Raw genomic sequence first — 17,609 nt, 5'->3', positions numbered from 1 at the left:
ACAGAATATGGGAACAGAGTGAGGGCTGAGGTAGAGAGGAATGAAGGATTGGACTACAATACAGATGAGGAGTATTAATCCCTGGGGAATAAGTCCATGGGATTATCTTTGGGCATTTCTATATTTGTCTTCTGAACAAGAGTGTTTAATGTGCTCATTTCTCCTGATGCGTCTGTCATAAATGTAGTGAATTATTTGTGGGAAGTAGCTGAAAAAGCTTTAGTTGGTACCGGGGTGGAAGGTAAGAAAAGGCAGTGAAAGCAATGGAACAGAGTGAAAAGTAAAAAAGGCAGAAGGAAACAAAGAGTATCAAGTGGTGAGTAGAAAAGAAGAAAGCAGCAGATAAGTCTGAGAAAGCAGAAAGCTAAATATAAGCAAAGTTAAAAAAATGCAATAGGGGAAGAAAAGGGAATAGGCAGAGGGACAGCAAAAACATGGAAAAGAAAAATTAAATCATATTACAAATATAGTGATCAGATTGTCACAAGATTGCTAAGCATGAAAATCCTACTGGGAATCACTTTTTTAGGTTGATTTATTTGAAGAAATAGGGAAGGAAGGACTCCTATTTTTTATGACAGACAGTACTGATACCTAAACTAGGTAGGTTGAAAACAGAGAAAGAAAATTATAGACCAATCTCCCTAATGAATATTGATGCTAACAAAAAGGTTACAGAAAATCATACCCAGGATAATGCACCATGACTAAGTAGGATTTATACCAGGAATGAAGGGCTGATTCAATATTAGGAAAACTATTAGCATAATTGACCATATCAATAACCAAATTAACAAAAACCATATGATCATCTCAATAGATGCAAAAAAAGCATTTGATAAAATCTAACATCCATTCCTATTAAAAACACTTGAGAGTATAGAATAAATAGACTTTTCCTTAAAATAATCAGTAGCATCTATTTAAAACCATCAATAAGCATCATATGTAATGGGGATAAACTGGAATCATTCCCAATAAGATCAGGAGTGAAACAAGATTGCCCATTATCACCATTACTATTCAATATTGTATTAGAAATGCTAGCTTCGGCAATAAGAGATTAAAGGAATTAGATTAGGTAATGAGGAAACCAATTATCATTCTTTGCAGATGATATGATAGTATACTTAGAGAACCCTAGAGTTTCTACTAAAAAACTATTAGAAATAATGCACACCTTTAGCAAAGTTGCAAGATACAAAATAAACCCACATAAGTCATGAGCATTCTTATATATCACTTACGAAATCCAACAGAGTTACAAAGAGAAATTCCATTTAAAGTAACTGCCGATAGTATAAAATATTTGGGAATCTATCTTCCAAGGCAAAGTTGGGAACTACATGAGCAAAACTACAAAAAACTTTCCACACAAATCAAGTCAGATTTAAATAATTGGAAAAATATTGTGCTCTTGGATAGGTCGAGCAAATATAGTAAAGATAACAATACTACCTAAACTAATCTATTTATTTAGTATTATACTAATCAGACTCCCAAAAAATAGTTTAGTGACCTAGAAAAAATAACAACAAAATTAATCTGGAAGAACAAAAGGTCAAGACTCTCAAGGGAACTAATGAAAAAAAAAAAATCAAATGAAGATGACCTAGCTGTACCAGATCTAAAACTATATTATAAAGCAGCAGTCATCAAAACCATTTGGTACTGGCTAAGAAATAGACTAGTTGATCAGTGGAATAGGTTAGAGTCAAAGGACAAAATAGTCAATAACCTTAATAATCTAGTGTTTGACAAACCCAAAGACCTCAGCTTTGGGGATAAGAATTCGCTGTTTGACAAAAACTGCTGGAAAAATTGCTAATTAGTATGGCAGAAACTAGGCATTGACTCATATTTAACAACATACACCAAGATAAGGTCAAAATGGGTTCATTATCTAGGTATAAAGAATGAAATTATAAATAAATTAGAAGAACATAGGATAGTTTACCTCTCAAACCTGTGGAAGAAGAATTTGTGACCAAAGAAGAACTAGAGATCATTATTGATCACAAAATAGAAAATTTTGATTATATCAAATTGAAAAACTTTTGTACAAATAAAACTAATGCAGACAAGATTAGAAGGGAAACAATAAACTGGAAAAACATTTTCACAGTCAAAGGTACTGATAAAGGCCTCATTTCCAAAATATATAGAGAATTGACTCTATAAGAAATCAAGCCACTCTCCAATTGAGAAATGGTCAAAGGATATGAACAATTTTCAGATGAAGAAATTGAAACTATTTCTACTCATATGAAAAGGTGTTCCAAATCATTATTGATCAGAAAAATGCAAATTAAGACAACTCTGAGATACCACTCTACACCTCTCAGATTGGTTAGGATGACAGGAAAAGATAATGCTGAATGCTAAAGGGGATGTGGGAAAATTGGGACACTGATGCATTGTTGGTGAAGTTGTGAATACATCCAGCCATTCTGGAGAGTGATTTGGAACTATGCTCAAAAAATTATCAAATTGTGCATACCCTTTGATCCAGCAGTGTTATTTTTTTTTTTTTTTTTTTTTGCTGAGGCAATTGGGGTTAAGTGACTTGCCCAGGGTCAATCCAGCAGTGTTATTAGTGGGCTTATATCCCAAAGAGATCTTAAGGGAAAGGGACCTGTTTGTGCAAAAATGTTTGTGGCAGCCCTCTTTGTAGTGGCCAAAAACTGGAAACTGAGTGGATGCCCATCAATTGGCTGAATAAATTGTGGTATATATGAATGTTATGGAATGTTATTGTTCTATTAAGAAATGACCAGCAGGAAGATTTCAGAAAGGCCTGGAGAGACTTACATGAATTGATACTGAGTGAAATGAGCCAGACCAGGAGATCATCATATACTTCAACAACAATACTATATGATGATCAATTCTGATGGATGTGGCTCTCTTCAAAAATAAGATGCACCAAATCAGTTCCATTTATTCAATAATGAATAGAACCAGCTATATCCAGCAACAAACCTCTAGGAAATGAGTGTGAACCACTACATAGCATTTCCAATCCCTCTGTTTTTGTCCACTTGTATTTTTGATTTCCTTCACAGGCTAATTGTACATTATTTCAAAATCCGATTCTTCTTGTGCAGCAAAATAACTGTAGGGACATGTATACATATATTGTATTTAACATATACTTTAAGAAAAAAAAAAGAAAATATATTGCAAGGCTTTTGGATAGCTCTGGGACTCAACAACCCTGGGCTCTGCTTGCGTTTGCTTTAACAAAGAGCTTCAGGATGCACTCCATCCCCCTTTCCCCTCAGTTCAATACTCTGAAGCCAATTTGGGTGATGACTTTGGGATACCATAAGGCTGCCTGGTGCAAAGGTAAGCCATGCAGAGATTCAGAATGCTCTATCACCTTTCTTCATCTGTGGAACTCCTCCTACACAAAGATAACCCCATGGACTTATTCCCCAGTGGTTAATACTCCTCATCTGTATTGTAGTCCAATCTTTCATTCCCATCTGTTTCAACCCTAACTCCACTCCCAAATTCTGTTCATCATTTCCATTATGCTCCCTGGAATGCCTGTTCTGTAACCAACAAACTTCCTTTCACTTTGCATTTCTTCTTCTCATTTTTCTTCCATCTTCTGGCATTCACTGAGAACTGGCTGTCACCAGCACTACATCTATGTTCATTCTTTGAAATATTAGTTGTGCCCTCTCTTTTACCTAATACCTACTCCTTACTGGTCCTGATATAGGGATGGAAGCATCTTTGCCTTTCTGTTGCCACTTCTAGATTTTTACTTTAATGTCATCACTCAGCAATTCCTCTTTCTTTGAGGTTCATTCAGGCTCTTGGTAGCTTTTTAAAAACCCAAGACATTCTCCCTTCTTTCCCAATGAATGCATTGCATGCTTTGAAATCTGACTTTCCACCCAACTCCCCTCCACAAACTAAAGGGCTTCATTATACTTGTTCTCTCAAATGCTCTCTTTTCAGTCCCTCAATTTGCCCAACATCTACGGCTCACTCTTTTACTCTATTTCAGCTACACAAAGTAATCCTGCCATCACCTAGAAGTGTCCTATAACTCTGGAATTCCTTTATCCAGTCATAATCTTTTATAATCTCATCTCTTCCTGTGTTTTATTCTCTCTTAAGTATATCTTTTATCACACCATGAGCTCCATTCCTTCTATCCCTTGTCCCAGAACATTCTTGCTGTCTAGCAACTTTTCTAATCTCAGCTCCTTAGAGATCCAGTTTGACTTCATATTATATTCTTTCCCTTGCTCCTGCATCCCATGAACCTCATATTTTATCAAACTCCAATCTTGCCTCTTCTTTCTCTATTCTAATTCAGCTTTCTTATCAAGTTTCTATAGGTTTAGTTACCATTCTTATACATATGAATTTCAGCCTATATATGCAGCTCTAGTCTCTCTCTCTAAAGTTCAATCTCAAATCACCAGCTACATACAGGACAAAATTCTATCAGATATACTGTACACATGGGAAAACTCAATGTGCCCAAGAAGAATATATCTTTCCTCCCAAGTCCATTTCTCTTCCTAACTTCCCTATTACCATTAAGGTTACCACCAACCTTCTAATTACCCAGGTTTATAATTTTAATGCCATCCTTGATCCCTCATTCTCACTCATCCTACTCATCCAATCAGTGGTCAAATTTTGTTTTTCTTCATGGTTCTCATACAGATACCACAATAGTTCAAGCCTTTATCACAATACTCTTACTTGGTTATTGCAATAGACCCAATTGGTCTTCCTGATGGTGAAGAATGAGAAATACATCTTTGGATATGGCTAATATAGGAACTTATTTTGTATGGCTATACACATTTGTTAGAAGGGTTTGTTTTGTTTTGAGTTTTTTTTTCCCCCCAATGGGGGAGGCATGAGAGACAAGGCTAAGTTGGTGATAGGCTTGCCAGTTTTTTTTTTAAAGGTAGATAGTGCAGAAGATAGAACACCAACCCTGGAGTCAGGAGAACCCAAGTTCAAATCCTGCCTCAGACATTTAACACTTCCTAGCTTTGTGACCCTGGGCAAGGCACTTAACCCTAATTGCCTCATGGCCCCAAAAAATGAATGAAAGAAACTTACTGAAGTATTTTTTAAAAATGTACAGTACAGGAAGGATAGAGGAAATATATTTTTAAGGTTATATGTTTAACTTATTTTATATGTGAAAGGAAAAACAAGCTGTACATAAGATTTAAAATTTTACATATAATCTTTTTTTTTCTAAGATCTATTTTGAATATGAAAATATTCATTTTACTACATGTTTAAATGAAATTTTTTTTTAAAATTGGTCCTCTTGCTTCAAGTCTTTTCCTATTCCAGTCCACCCTCCACAGAGTCACAAAGGTGCGTTTCTCCAGTCTTGGGCTAACCATGTCACCACTTTCCCAACAAAATTCCCATAATTCCAGGGGCTCCCTCTCATCTAAAAGATCACATAGAAACTCCTCAGTCTGGCATTCTCAATTATTCTCAATTTGATCCCCTTCTATTTTTCTACTTCCAGCACACATTTCTTCCCTACAGTCTAGTTATAATAACTTACTTGCTGTTGTTCAAACATGATGCTTCATCCCTTATATATGAGTTTGTAGTGGACATGCTCCATACCCAGAATGCTCTCCCTGCTTGCTTCTATGCTTAGGCTTCATTCAAAATTTAGCTCATATGCTGCAGGCCTGAAAAAGGCCTTTCCTAGTCACCTCAACTCCTAATCCTTTTCCTTTTAAGGTTACCTTGCACCTATTTGATATGTTTTTTGGATATACAGGTGTGTGTGTGTGTACACACATACAGTATATATATATACACAGTATCTCCCCCAAGAGATGTAACTTCCTTGAGAGAAGGGACTGTCTGACTTATTTTTCATTTGGATCACTTAGCAGTTCTACACACTTTGGGTGATTACAAATAAATGTTTGTTGATACAATGAAATAGCAATTATCATTTCCACTAAGAATTTTCACATAGACTCTCTTTGCTGCTTATATTTCAGTTTATTTACATTTTTACTTGATAAGTATTGCATAAAGAACATTTTATTTTCAGTTAAGTCTTGCACATGATTGACATTTAAATTTTTCATTATTTTAAGATTTAATTAATATCTTTCCAAGGTCATGAAATGTTAGGTCTCCCCACAACCCTCCTTTAAAAAAAAATGCAGCTAACTTTCTATATAAAGGGTTCATGTGTAACAAGACTTTTCAAGTGATAAAAGCAAAATGTGGAGTACACAAATATTCCACATTTAATAACTGGTCTCATTAAGGTGCTTAAGGGACTTGTCATAGGAGATGCTTTTTAAATATTATGTTATGAATTAAAGACTAAACACCATTTCATGTAGCAAATAACCATCTGACAAACTTAAATACATCTTACATTATCACATATGACTCTCATTACCTAAGTAAATACACTTTGAGATAATTCCAACATTCTTCAATGACAAAACATTTAATCATCCATTTTCATAATTTGTTGGCCAAGAAAAGTTTAGTGCTTAGATGTCAAAGTGAGTGTGGATGACACTCTGAAGATTTGCGGGAGCATGTTACTCAACTGGTAGAACATTTCTTCAGAAATACTCTGTAAAAGGTAAGGAAAAAATCTTCACATGTTATAAGATCATACCTTTAAGAATTAACCATTGAATAATTTGAAACTTATCTTTCAATGATGGCTTAAAAACATGCTGACATATTTAATTCTTTGAAAATAAATGTTGTGATATTTACTGTCAATAAATATGATAATGCAAGGTAATTGCTAAAGAGCTATTTAATAAGTAGTATTGGTATTAAATATGTGCCAAAGTCTAGAGAGAAAATTAGAATGGAAAACCATACAAAACAGAAAGACTTAATTAAAGTGATACAGAGTAAAATAATAAGCACAACCAGGAAAACAATACACATAATGTCAATGAAAAAAAAATGGAAAATGAACACTATCAATAATAATAAGCAAGCCTGTCCAAAAAAAGGTAAAAAAAAAAATGCACCTCCTTTCCCCCTTCTTTTCAGATGGGAAACTGAGAATGGAATATTACAGGATAATATAAGATTAGATGGTATGTTAGTAAATTTTGTTGAACTGCTTCTCTTCCCTTTCTATTTTTTAAAATCTTTATTATAAAGGATGACTAGCTGAGAAGAGAGAAGGGAGGGAGATACTTGGAAATGAAGATATAAAGACAAATTATATCAATAAAAATTAAGAATTTTTTTTGAAAGAAAAAATTATGTTTAAGCGTGAGACTGATTCTGGGTTCTCTTAAATCATTTTTCTGCATTCAACCTTCTACTACAGGAATAAAAGCTACTAAGAGTATGCCTAAATTATATCTAGAGTGTGCTTTGCCAGAGCAAGGGACTTGGAGTAGGGTCAGTCTGACTCAATTAACATACCTGTGGTACCAGGAACTGTACAGTCCTAGAAATCCCTCCATCCCAAGATGCCATTTCCATCATGAAACCTGAAATAAAACCAGTGAAAGTTTTGCTAAACTAAGAATACTGATCTTTCAAATCTACTGCTTACGTACTGTGGGGGCAGAGGTAAATATTTCAAACTCTCTTTGTGAGGCATTATTTTCCCTCAGTTTTCTGGAGCCATTTGCCTGATAGAGTTCCCAAGTCTCAGACAGAGACAAGCTTTTCCTAGTCCCCCTAGGACCTTGTATCATTTGTGATGTGGCAATAGTTAAGTACCCATCTGACAATAGACTCTTCTCCTTTATTTTCCCCCAACTCTGCTAAAGCTTGAAAACACTGTTCCCAAAACTGGGTTCTGTGGAACTTTGAGTAGGACTTACAGGTGAAAATTTCAATATTTGTGTACATATTAAAACATTAACTAGTGTATGTATCAAAAATATTTACTATGTGTTGAAATTTCTCAGAATGAAAACAGGTTTAGTTTTCTTAATTTGGCTCCAAAATTTATTCAATTCTTCTTCATCTCAGAGATATTATATACCCTTAGATCCCTCAGAGCAGCAATTATCATTATCAATAACATATTTCAAATATCAAAGTATTATCTTCATTTGGGAAATGCTTTGCTCTAAGATGTTATTAAAGATTTCTTGAGAACTAATTTAATGATCTGTGGCTGGGCTGATGTTAATGTTTAAGAGAGGAGTTACATGATGCTGTAGAAAGAGTTTCAGACAAGTAGTGAAAAGAACTGAGTCTAGTCCTAGCCCCACTATTTATTAGTAATCCATGCCTCTATGAGAGACAATCCCTCCTCTCTAAAAAGAAAATAACATCATCTACCTTGCCAGGTAAATATAAAATTAAGATGATTTTATCCTGATCAATATTCATAAGAATGAGAAGCAGAAGTAGACAAGAATGGGGGGAGAGGGGTAAGGAATGTATCAGAAGAACTAAAGAAGGTATTATACATTACAGCTGGCAAAGGGAGAGGGAGGACCTTCCTAAAATATTTGCAAGCTAGGGCACAAGTACCAGACTGGGGTTGAAGTTTTCAACATTCAATACTCTTTTTGGGCTGGCCTATTTGCCAACAATTTATAAAGACAAATAGTTAGCCATGTGAATTTTCTTTAAGAAACACTAACCTTTTACACATTTAAACACAAGTTCTGCTCTCCTTAAGCACCACGGTATGGTCATTTCCTGAAAACAAAACAAAATAAAAAATAGAAAAGTTTCATCATTAGTTTTCTTCTACTGTAGAAATTTTTCTACTGCTGTGTTTAATTTTTTACATTATGTTCATTTTCAAGCATAACCTTCTCCTTGCTACCTTACCATTGAATTTTTCCTTAAAACAGATCAACAGAGGAGAGAATAAAAACCCCAATATATTTGACAGTATGTTCAATTTTCACCATGATCTATTAAAAATGAAATCAACACTTGATTAACCCTGGGTATATCATGTCCTTTGTTGACAATTGTGGCCAATTAATCCCAGAATGTTTTTCTTCATCCTCTACCATATCCTATTTCTGTTGTGGTGGTATAAGGTAAGGTAGCATGCAAGAGGCCTTGTCCATATAGGTCTCAGTTCACCCTTTCAGGTTCCACTCTATCACTGGGTCTCCCTACTTTTTTGGGGTACTAACAGATCAGATCTTCTACAGGGAAGCATGACCAAGGTTTCCTCACTTCTTCACCTGGTATTCATCAATACCTTAGCGATACTTAAGGGACTTAAGTACTTAAAAGTACTACTAGGATACATACAGTTAGAGAAGACAAGGAGAATACCGGTGAAAAGGTTAATAATTTCGTTTCCAAAGCCTCTTTTGCTTTAGTCTTATTCTTTATCACTACAGGACACTTAACTTCTCCTTATGTCACTAAAACTTTTTCTCAATCTATCTAGACTTAGAACTACTCTGTGTAGGCTTCAGAAGCCTTTGCTTTCCCAAATCTCAGCATGGGGTTAAGGAGGGACTTTTCTCCTGCTACCTCCAACTCCAGTCGCCTTTAGGCAAGCCTACATCACACCATCGCACGTTCCTAAGAAGATATTTCTTGTCCCTGGGTTTTGGAACATCAGTGATCCAGCTCCATTAGAAAGCAGCAGCTCTCATTCTTCCCAGATGCCCCCAGATACAAGAGGATTATCTATTCTACTAATTTATAACATTGCTATGGATAATTAAGATTCAACTGTTTAGAATTTCTTAAAAGGCAAGAATTATTTCAGGTAAATCCTTTCTCTAGCCCCTTCTTTTAGGTCTACTTAGTGATAAAAAGAATCTCATTGAATACATTCAAGGGCCTTTTTTGGGTAATTCCTTTAATGATTTTCCCTCTATCCTTCAGTATTTCCCCCCTCTTCTCAGATATGGTGAAAACTGCATTTCATTTAATTCTCAAATTGACAGTTACTTTGATGCTTTTAAAGATCCATGGCTTTATTAATATGGATATTTCTTCTACCTAAAAGGATCCTAGACCTTTTAGCCTTTTTATAGAGGGTTTAAAATATTTCCAGGTTTTACCTAACTTTCTCATGGTTTTCATCTTATACTTTTACAATTTGAGGGTACCAATGTACCCCATTAATTTCAAGTTAATAGCTACTTTAATTTAACCTCTAACAAATACCTCTATAGCACGCACACTTTAAGAAGCATTATAAATTTTCCATAAACTTTTCCACCTATACATAATGTAGGAACTCAAAATTTTAATGCAGTTTTAAGCTTAAAAACTTTATTAGTCTAAAACTACACTAAAATTTTGGGGACATACTATATATAGTACCTCTAAATAAGCTACATTAGTTAGAGATGTGAAATTACAATAGCATATATAGGGTTCCAGGGCTAATCTGTATTGTCTGAGGGAATAATACACAAAGAAACAACTGTGGAGCTTTTAAAGGAGTTACTGTGTTGAAGCTTTACCAGTGTTAAAGAGTTGCCATAATGAGGAAGCAAAAAGTGTCCAGAAACCACAAGGGCCAGTGAACACTTGACCTCCTTGCCAAGCAAAGACTTGTGGTCAAGATGCCAAGAAAAGATATAAACACATTTGCAAAATCTTAGAAAGGAGGATGGTTTAAGATTGTAGGCTAGATTGATTAATAAAACAGCTGAGAGTGGTAGAGGAAAAATGAGTCGGCAGAAAGTTTCATGTGAGACACAAATAACTCTGGCCATTCCAAAAGTATATATAGCTGAAATTGGAAGGACAACAAACAGACCTATTAATATTTCTATAACAAATTATTTTAATCATCAATGATACTACATTTAGACTAAACTTTACTGCTATTTGAAGAAATAGAATTGCCTCTAAAAGCTATCAAGACAGGAAGAGTAGCTGGATCTGATCGAGGATACACAGAAGAAATCCATCCATACTGGATTTGATAGTATTGAGAGAATCAATTTTGAAGAGGGGAAGATGAATATTCAAGGGCAGGGGAAAAAATAGATATAATTACTCTAAAAAGGTAACTGAAAGGTAATTATTAACTAGCAACCCATATTAATTTCTCATCTCTAGAAAAGTTTCATGAAAAAGATGACACAATGAAGACTCTGAAGACTTTTTGATGAAAATTAAAAAAGAGAATAGGACAGACTTTATAATTCTTTTTACCAACTACCATATCTTTAGTCATACAATGGATTGAAAGATATAGAGAATACCAGATCCTGATGTGTTTGTTGATTATAAGAAAGTATTTGATTTGATATAATATCTATATCTATATATATATATATATAGATATATATATCTATATATCTATATATATATATATATACATACATACACACACACACAAACCAGCAGGAAAAAAAAAGAACCAGCCTTAAAGAATTCCCTTTATGAAAATGTACGATTATATTTGTTAAACATCATAGAATCATATCATAACAGAATTGAAAGGAACCTTAGAGCCCCTCTAGTTCAACTATAATTTACCAAATAGTGATTATTTGGCCTCTGAAAACCAGTAATGAAAGAGAATATACTACCTCTAGATGTAGCCCCCCTAAGGTTTTTTCCCTAATGTCAAGATTAAATATGCTTTCTTTGCAAATTTCACACATTGCTCTTCTATCCTCTGAGCCCAGAAGAAAAAAAGTTTAATCCCCTTTTAGATGACAATCCTTCAATATTTGAAGACACTTATGTTCCCTAAGTCTTCTCTTCTTCAGGCTAAGCACCCCCAGTTACTTCAAGAAGTCTCTGACTTGACCTCAAAGTTTTCCATTATTCTTGTTATTTTTATGGGAGCTCTCTAGCTTACCAATGTTTTTGCTGAAGGTAGTGTTCAGAATTGAATGTGAGTCTCCAAATGAAGTTTGATCAAAACAGATTCTATAGCTCAGAACACTGCATCTCTCCCTAAAAGCATTTAAAATCTTTTTATTGATGACATGTAATCAAAAAATTTAAAGAAGAGGACAAAATAATAGTTTAGCAAAAATAATAGCAACCGTCTTTAAAGTATAAACAATATAATACCATCAAAACAATTAAAAGTGGGTGGGAATTATATTTCCCTTCCCTTGGATTAACTAGGTTATTACAATTATACAATATTCAGTTCCTGGTTTCCCCCCTTTCCACTTACATTGTTTAGTATAATGTTTTCCTGTTCCTCTTCCTTATCCATTCATCAGGTAATATAAATCTTCATGTGTTTCTCCAAGTTCTTTATTGTTGTTGTTATGTGACTTGTGTCCTGACTCTTGGTGGCCCTGTGGCCCATAACATCCTAATCCATGAGGTTTTTTTGGGCAAACATACTGGAGTGGTTTGCAATTTCTTTTTCCAGTGGATCATCATTTGTCACAAATCTTTACTATGACTTGTCTGTTTGGGGTAATCTTCACTGACCTATGCTAGCCCCTCTGCCATGACAAGATAGTGATCTAGGAGAGGTATTGTATCTTATGACATTAATATTTCATTAAGTTTATGCACTACAATTTGTTTAGCCATTCTTCAATTGATGAGCAGCTACTTTGTTTTCAGATGTTTGCTACCACAAAAAATATGCCTATAAACATTTTAATTTTATATAAAGCTTTTCTTATTGTACCTATAATTAAACAGATTAAGATTATAATAACTTTTTTTGATGCCATAGCATACTATTGACTTATATAAAGTCTACAGTACACAAAAACTCCTAGAACTTAATTCTCATTTTAAAAAACCATTTTGATATATTTCTCTAAAATTAAGTTAATTTTTTTGAAATATCTGTCTATCACTTTCATTTCTAAATATATGTCCCCTCACTCCTCTACTGACTCATTTCCTGAAACAAGAAATAAAAAGGAGAAAGACAACTGGTCAACCTAACCAATCCATGAGCCAAGTTTGCCAGCTCTTTCCTGCCTTGATGTTTTTTCCCTAAGAGGCAAGAAAAGTTCATTGAAGGACACATTATTCATTGTACTCTGACTGCATGGGAGCTGTGGATCTTTTCCAAGGCTTTCTGAGTATTGATTGACAATCAATTGCTTTGACAGAGCTGAGGCTAAGGAAGGATAGGTTTGCTTTGAGTGTGGCCCTCCTTTTGGGATGGGGATGAGAGCCACGATCCTTTTGTTTCACGAGGCGAAGATCTTTCTTGGACTTTCTGGGAGAGGAAAAGACCGCCTTGAGGGAGATGCAAGAGCCCATCAAGCTATCACTGCTGCCATAAGCTACTCCTCCTGGAGGCCAGAAAAGTCTGGTGGCCTGATCTGATAACTCCATTAAAAAAGTGAATGAGGTTAGTTTAAAGTGACATGGTGATTCCTGCTGCTCACTGATTTCTTTTTAAGTGCTCAATTTTTAAGCTCTTAATTCTCTTTTAGAACTGTTACCAAGGGGAAATGTCAGACTCATTGATTGAGTCAGTCTGTGGAATCCACATTCTTTTCCTTTTGGAAAATTGGGATGTTTGCCTATTTCAAGTCTCCTGGAACTTTCCAGATCAGACTTCATTTAGAATAGTGCCAAAGGGAAGGGAGTTTGGGAGCCATCTAGTCTGACTTTTTCATTTTTGAGATGGAATCCAAGTCCAGAGGGGGTAATGTCATGGCCAAAGCCACAGAGCAAGAAAGACAGAATTTGAACCCAATCTTCTAACTTTATCTCCAGGGGTCCTTTCTACTCTATGATGGCTATATCTTTCATTATTTGATTTCCTTATGTGCTCTGGACTTGAATTTCTTTTTAAACATGTTTGTCCTACAAATGTACTTGGGAAAGAAAAAACACAAGATGGACTGGGGAAATGTCTCCTTGGAAAGAGCCTGGAGGATGAAGCATTGTCAGCATGCCATGGGTGCCTGGTGCACAATCTGCAGCCTTCAAGCATGCTGACTTTGGGTTTAAACCTTACCGGTGATCTTAATTATACAGGACAAATGCTCAATGGCATGATTTAGACTCCTTTCTGTCACCTAGACTGGCTCTTCTAATTAAAGTAATGTTGGATCTTCATGGGAAAAAAAGTTTCAATTTACAAGTGATTTTAGTGTTTGATGGCATACTGCATAAAGTGGACCTTCCAATGATTCTTTTAGCTGATCACTCAGAATATGGATGATCTGGAGAATTTCTGTTGCCATCTTGTATTCCTCAAGCATTCTTGCTAATTTATTGAAACACTGTTTCCATTCAATCTCACTACCATATTGTGGGGGGCTGGTCACAAAGATTCTCTTCCTTCACAGATGGTTTTCAGATCTGTTTGTTTAGCCTTGAATTTCTCTCCTGACCTCTAGAGCAGCATTTCCAAGTTATCTATTGGACAACTTGAAATAGATAATTTACTATGTCTAAAAGTGAACTGTTTATCTTTCCTCCCTCTTCCTAACTTCTTTCTTAGTGTTGAGGGTACCATAAATTTCCTAATCACCCAGACCCACAATCTAAGTGTCAGCTTTCAATCTGTTTCCAAGTGCTATAGGCTACATTTCTAGCACTTCACTACATTTCTTTATTAAACAGGTACTTAATAAATGTTTGTTGCCTGAGTGGACACTGGAGTGATAAAATTACTCAATCATTTAACAATAAACCATAAAGGAAGAATAGAGTATGATAATAGCATCTCAGCAGTCTTGACTCCTGGTTCCATCTCCTATTTCCTAAAAATTTAAAGCTGATATCAATGATTATATGTAACAGAATTCTCAGATCAAAGAGCCAAAAATTTTTTTTAATTTAATTTTATTTAATAATAACTTTATATTGACAGAATCCATGCCAGGGTAATTTTTTACAACATTATCCCTTGCACTCGCTTATGTTTCGATTAAAGAGCCAAAATTGATAGCTCATTTTTCTTCTTGGGGACAAATGTTTGATTTGATTAAATAAATATGTATTTTCTTTCCTTTTCTTTTTTTTTCTTTGTACTGTTTTTTTATTTTTGATATATTCAATTTCATCCAATATTTTACCCGAACACACAGAACATGGCAATTCACAGCTGCTTATGTTATATAGGACGGAATTTAGGCCCAGACCCAAGTCTGGATTCACAGCAATAATGGATCTATATTCAATATTCACCCTTATTTTTAATGTGGAAAAATGTGAAATTGCTACTCCTGGTAAGACAAAAATTATTATGACATGAAGGAGAAAATCTGGATTTGGGTATTTGTCATCTCTGTGTATCAGTATTATGGCAAACTGTAAAGCAATTTAGGAGCTTTCCATAGGAAGCTAACTACAATTACCTTTATAGCCATTTGACTGATTTTTTAGGTTTGCAGGATAAACTTCATGACCTGGATGGGAGGCTTAAATACAACTGGAGAATCAAGGCTCAATATACTTATGTGAATTAAATTGAATGCTTTGGAAACCAGTTTAATGTTCTGCAGCTGGCTGTCCTAATTTAAAACATGCAACTTTTGTAACCCATTGTGGGAGAGGGAATGCTAACAGTATCAGATGTCTGGAAGTTAATCTGAACTGAGTGACTTTTGGAAACATTGTTTTTGAGGTTGTTTTCCACCTACATATAACCATTTTTATAAACTGGGTTAACCAGGACCACAGCTGCAGAAATGTTTGTAAGTTTCCTTGTGACCATCATTCATCATAAACTTTCTTTGTTACTTTATTCTCCAAATACTCTTACAGATGGATGAGTGGCTGTAACTCAAAAATGGCAACAAGTTCATTGAGAATTGAGTAATTGAGGATTTCATTGCTGGAAGTGAGAGTTCATAAAGGAATTACTGTGGGGAAAAATGGGGGGAAGGGAGAAGAGAACTATGAAAAACAAATCTGTAACCTGATCTAAACTGATACCTTTGCTTTGTGTGGCCTAGGTACAAAAGTGACGAAAAGGAAAATTAATGGAATCTGGTTAAAAGCTCAAAGAATTAGGTGGTACAAGTCACTTAAAAACATATATTGAACAGTACTAATAATCCTTTACTATAATAATAATGCTTATGTAGAACTAAATAAATAATCTCATCTGAACCACACAGTAAATTTGGGAAGTAGGGCCCTATTAGTTTTAGTTTATAGACAGGAAATTGAGACTAAAAAGTTAAATAACTGTTCAGTCATAGCTCTCGTAAATGCCCAAGGCTGGATTTAAACTGGGGTCTTTCTGACTCTTAAGTCCAGTCACTAACAGTGCACTATCCTTAATGCAGCTACAATCTGTTTCAAATTATGTCCCATGTAAAAACTACATAATACCTATTCTTAAACAGGTCAAGCTTTATAAAATTTTTTAAAAGGTTGCTCTCTCTTTTCACACTATTGTAAAATGTAGCATTGACACAAAATTTTCCTATTTATTAATAAACACATTTTCTTCTCCCAATTTCCAACCTATTAGATGTAGGACTTCTGTCTTTCCCTTTTTTCTTTCCCTCTCTCCCTCACTTCCACCTAAAATTAAGGGGAAGAGATAGCATGAAGTAGTTAGAAAACTGGTCTCTAAATCTAGAATCTTCAGGAAACTGAATAGAACAAAGAATGTTGGAATCCATGATAGATCCAGGATAGGTAATGGACCAAGCTGTCATCCTGGAGAAGACAGGACCCGCAATAGTAATTCTGTATACAGTGTGCTTTTGGTTTAAGATCCATGATTTCATCAGTACGGGGGATCATGTTAGTATAGAAACTCCTATTGTCAACAATGCCCATTAGCAGCTGCCCCAATATTTATAGTCTTAGAGACTGGACTGAGGCATTAAGCTTAAGTTACTTGCCAGGCTAGAGTTACAGATCTCCACCACCAATTTGTGTGTGTGCTGAGATAATATAAGCTAATTTAAATAAGAAGTGAAATAATTCAGAAAGTAAGTCTGCTACTACTAAAAACAAAGAAAAAGGGGGAAAAAAAGAAATCATCTAATCTATTTCAAAGTTAAATATAAATGATTGTAAATTATTCAAATTTTGAATTTTTCTATGTCACAGTCCAACACTGTCAATAATGCAGTTTGTTATATGTTACCAGCTTACCTCTGACATATCATGTACCAGCAAGAGAGGAATGCTAATTGTTGTGATGTCATGAGTGCAGCAAACTTTTAAAATATTTCGGAGGCCCATTATGGCAGGATCACGAGCTGTGATGTTACCAGATCTCACATTATCATCCACACAGAGATGGAAAGCCACATGGATTTCAGAGAGATTGGAATGACGGGTAATATAAAATTCTCCTGCAAACAAGAGACATCACTGTATTTTTCAAATGAACACATCACTCTCAATTACATCCAATGTAATGGACTAATAGATATAACCAGTAAGTTATGAATGTTATAGTTGAATCAATGTTATTAAATCATGTGTGGTGTAGGTTTCTATGGGAAGTCAAAATGCTATGAACTCTTGGCGACATCACTAATTGGATTTATTCTTCAGAGATAAAAGAAAAGAAGAAAAAGATCAAAAGTAAAAATATGTTTATAGTGGCAAAGAACTGGAAACTCAAGGATTGTCTATCAAGTGTGGAATGGTTGAACAAATTTCGGCATAAGAATATCCTGGAATATTTTTCTATTATAAGTAACAACAAAAAGGACAGTTTTAGAGAAACCTGGGAAGACTTGTATGAAATATCATATAGTGAACAGAACCAGGAA

At 34.8% G+C, this 17,609-nt stretch overlaps 1 protein-coding gene across 2 annotated transcripts in view; it reads right to left on the bottom strand.

Moving 5' to 3' along the window:
• Nucleotides 1–6,001: 6,001 nt before the first annotated feature.
• C5H12orf4 (chromosome 5 C12orf4 homolog) overlaps nucleotides 6,002–17,609 on the bottom strand; it is a 58,065-nt gene continuing 46,457 nt past the window's right edge. For both annotated transcript variants that reach the window (XM_052000467.1, XM_052000468.1), the window contains exons 15-18: nucleotides 16,981–17,183; nucleotides 8,619–8,676; nucleotides 7,438–7,505; nucleotides 6,002–6,616 (exon numbers count right to left, since the gene is read on the bottom strand). In XM_052000467.1, the coding sequence (XP_051856427.1) occupies nucleotides 6,524–6,616; nucleotides 7,438–7,505; nucleotides 8,619–8,676; nucleotides 16,981–17,183 (422 nt within the window). In that variant the 3' untranslated portion in view covers nucleotides 6,002–6,523. The remainder of the gene's footprint in view (nucleotides 6,617–7,437; nucleotides 7,506–8,618; nucleotides 8,677–16,980; nucleotides 17,184–17,609) is intronic.

This window comes from Antechinus flavipes, chromosome 5, assembly GCF_016432865.1.
Source record: "Antechinus flavipes isolate AdamAnt ecotype Samford, QLD, Australia chromosome 5, AdamAnt_v2, whole genome shotgun sequence".
NCBI lineage: Eukaryota > Metazoa > Chordata > Mammalia > Dasyuromorphia > Dasyuridae > Antechinus > Antechinus flavipes.
Note: the sequence above shows the minus strand (reverse complement) of the source record. Positions and strands in the feature narration are given on the sequence as shown.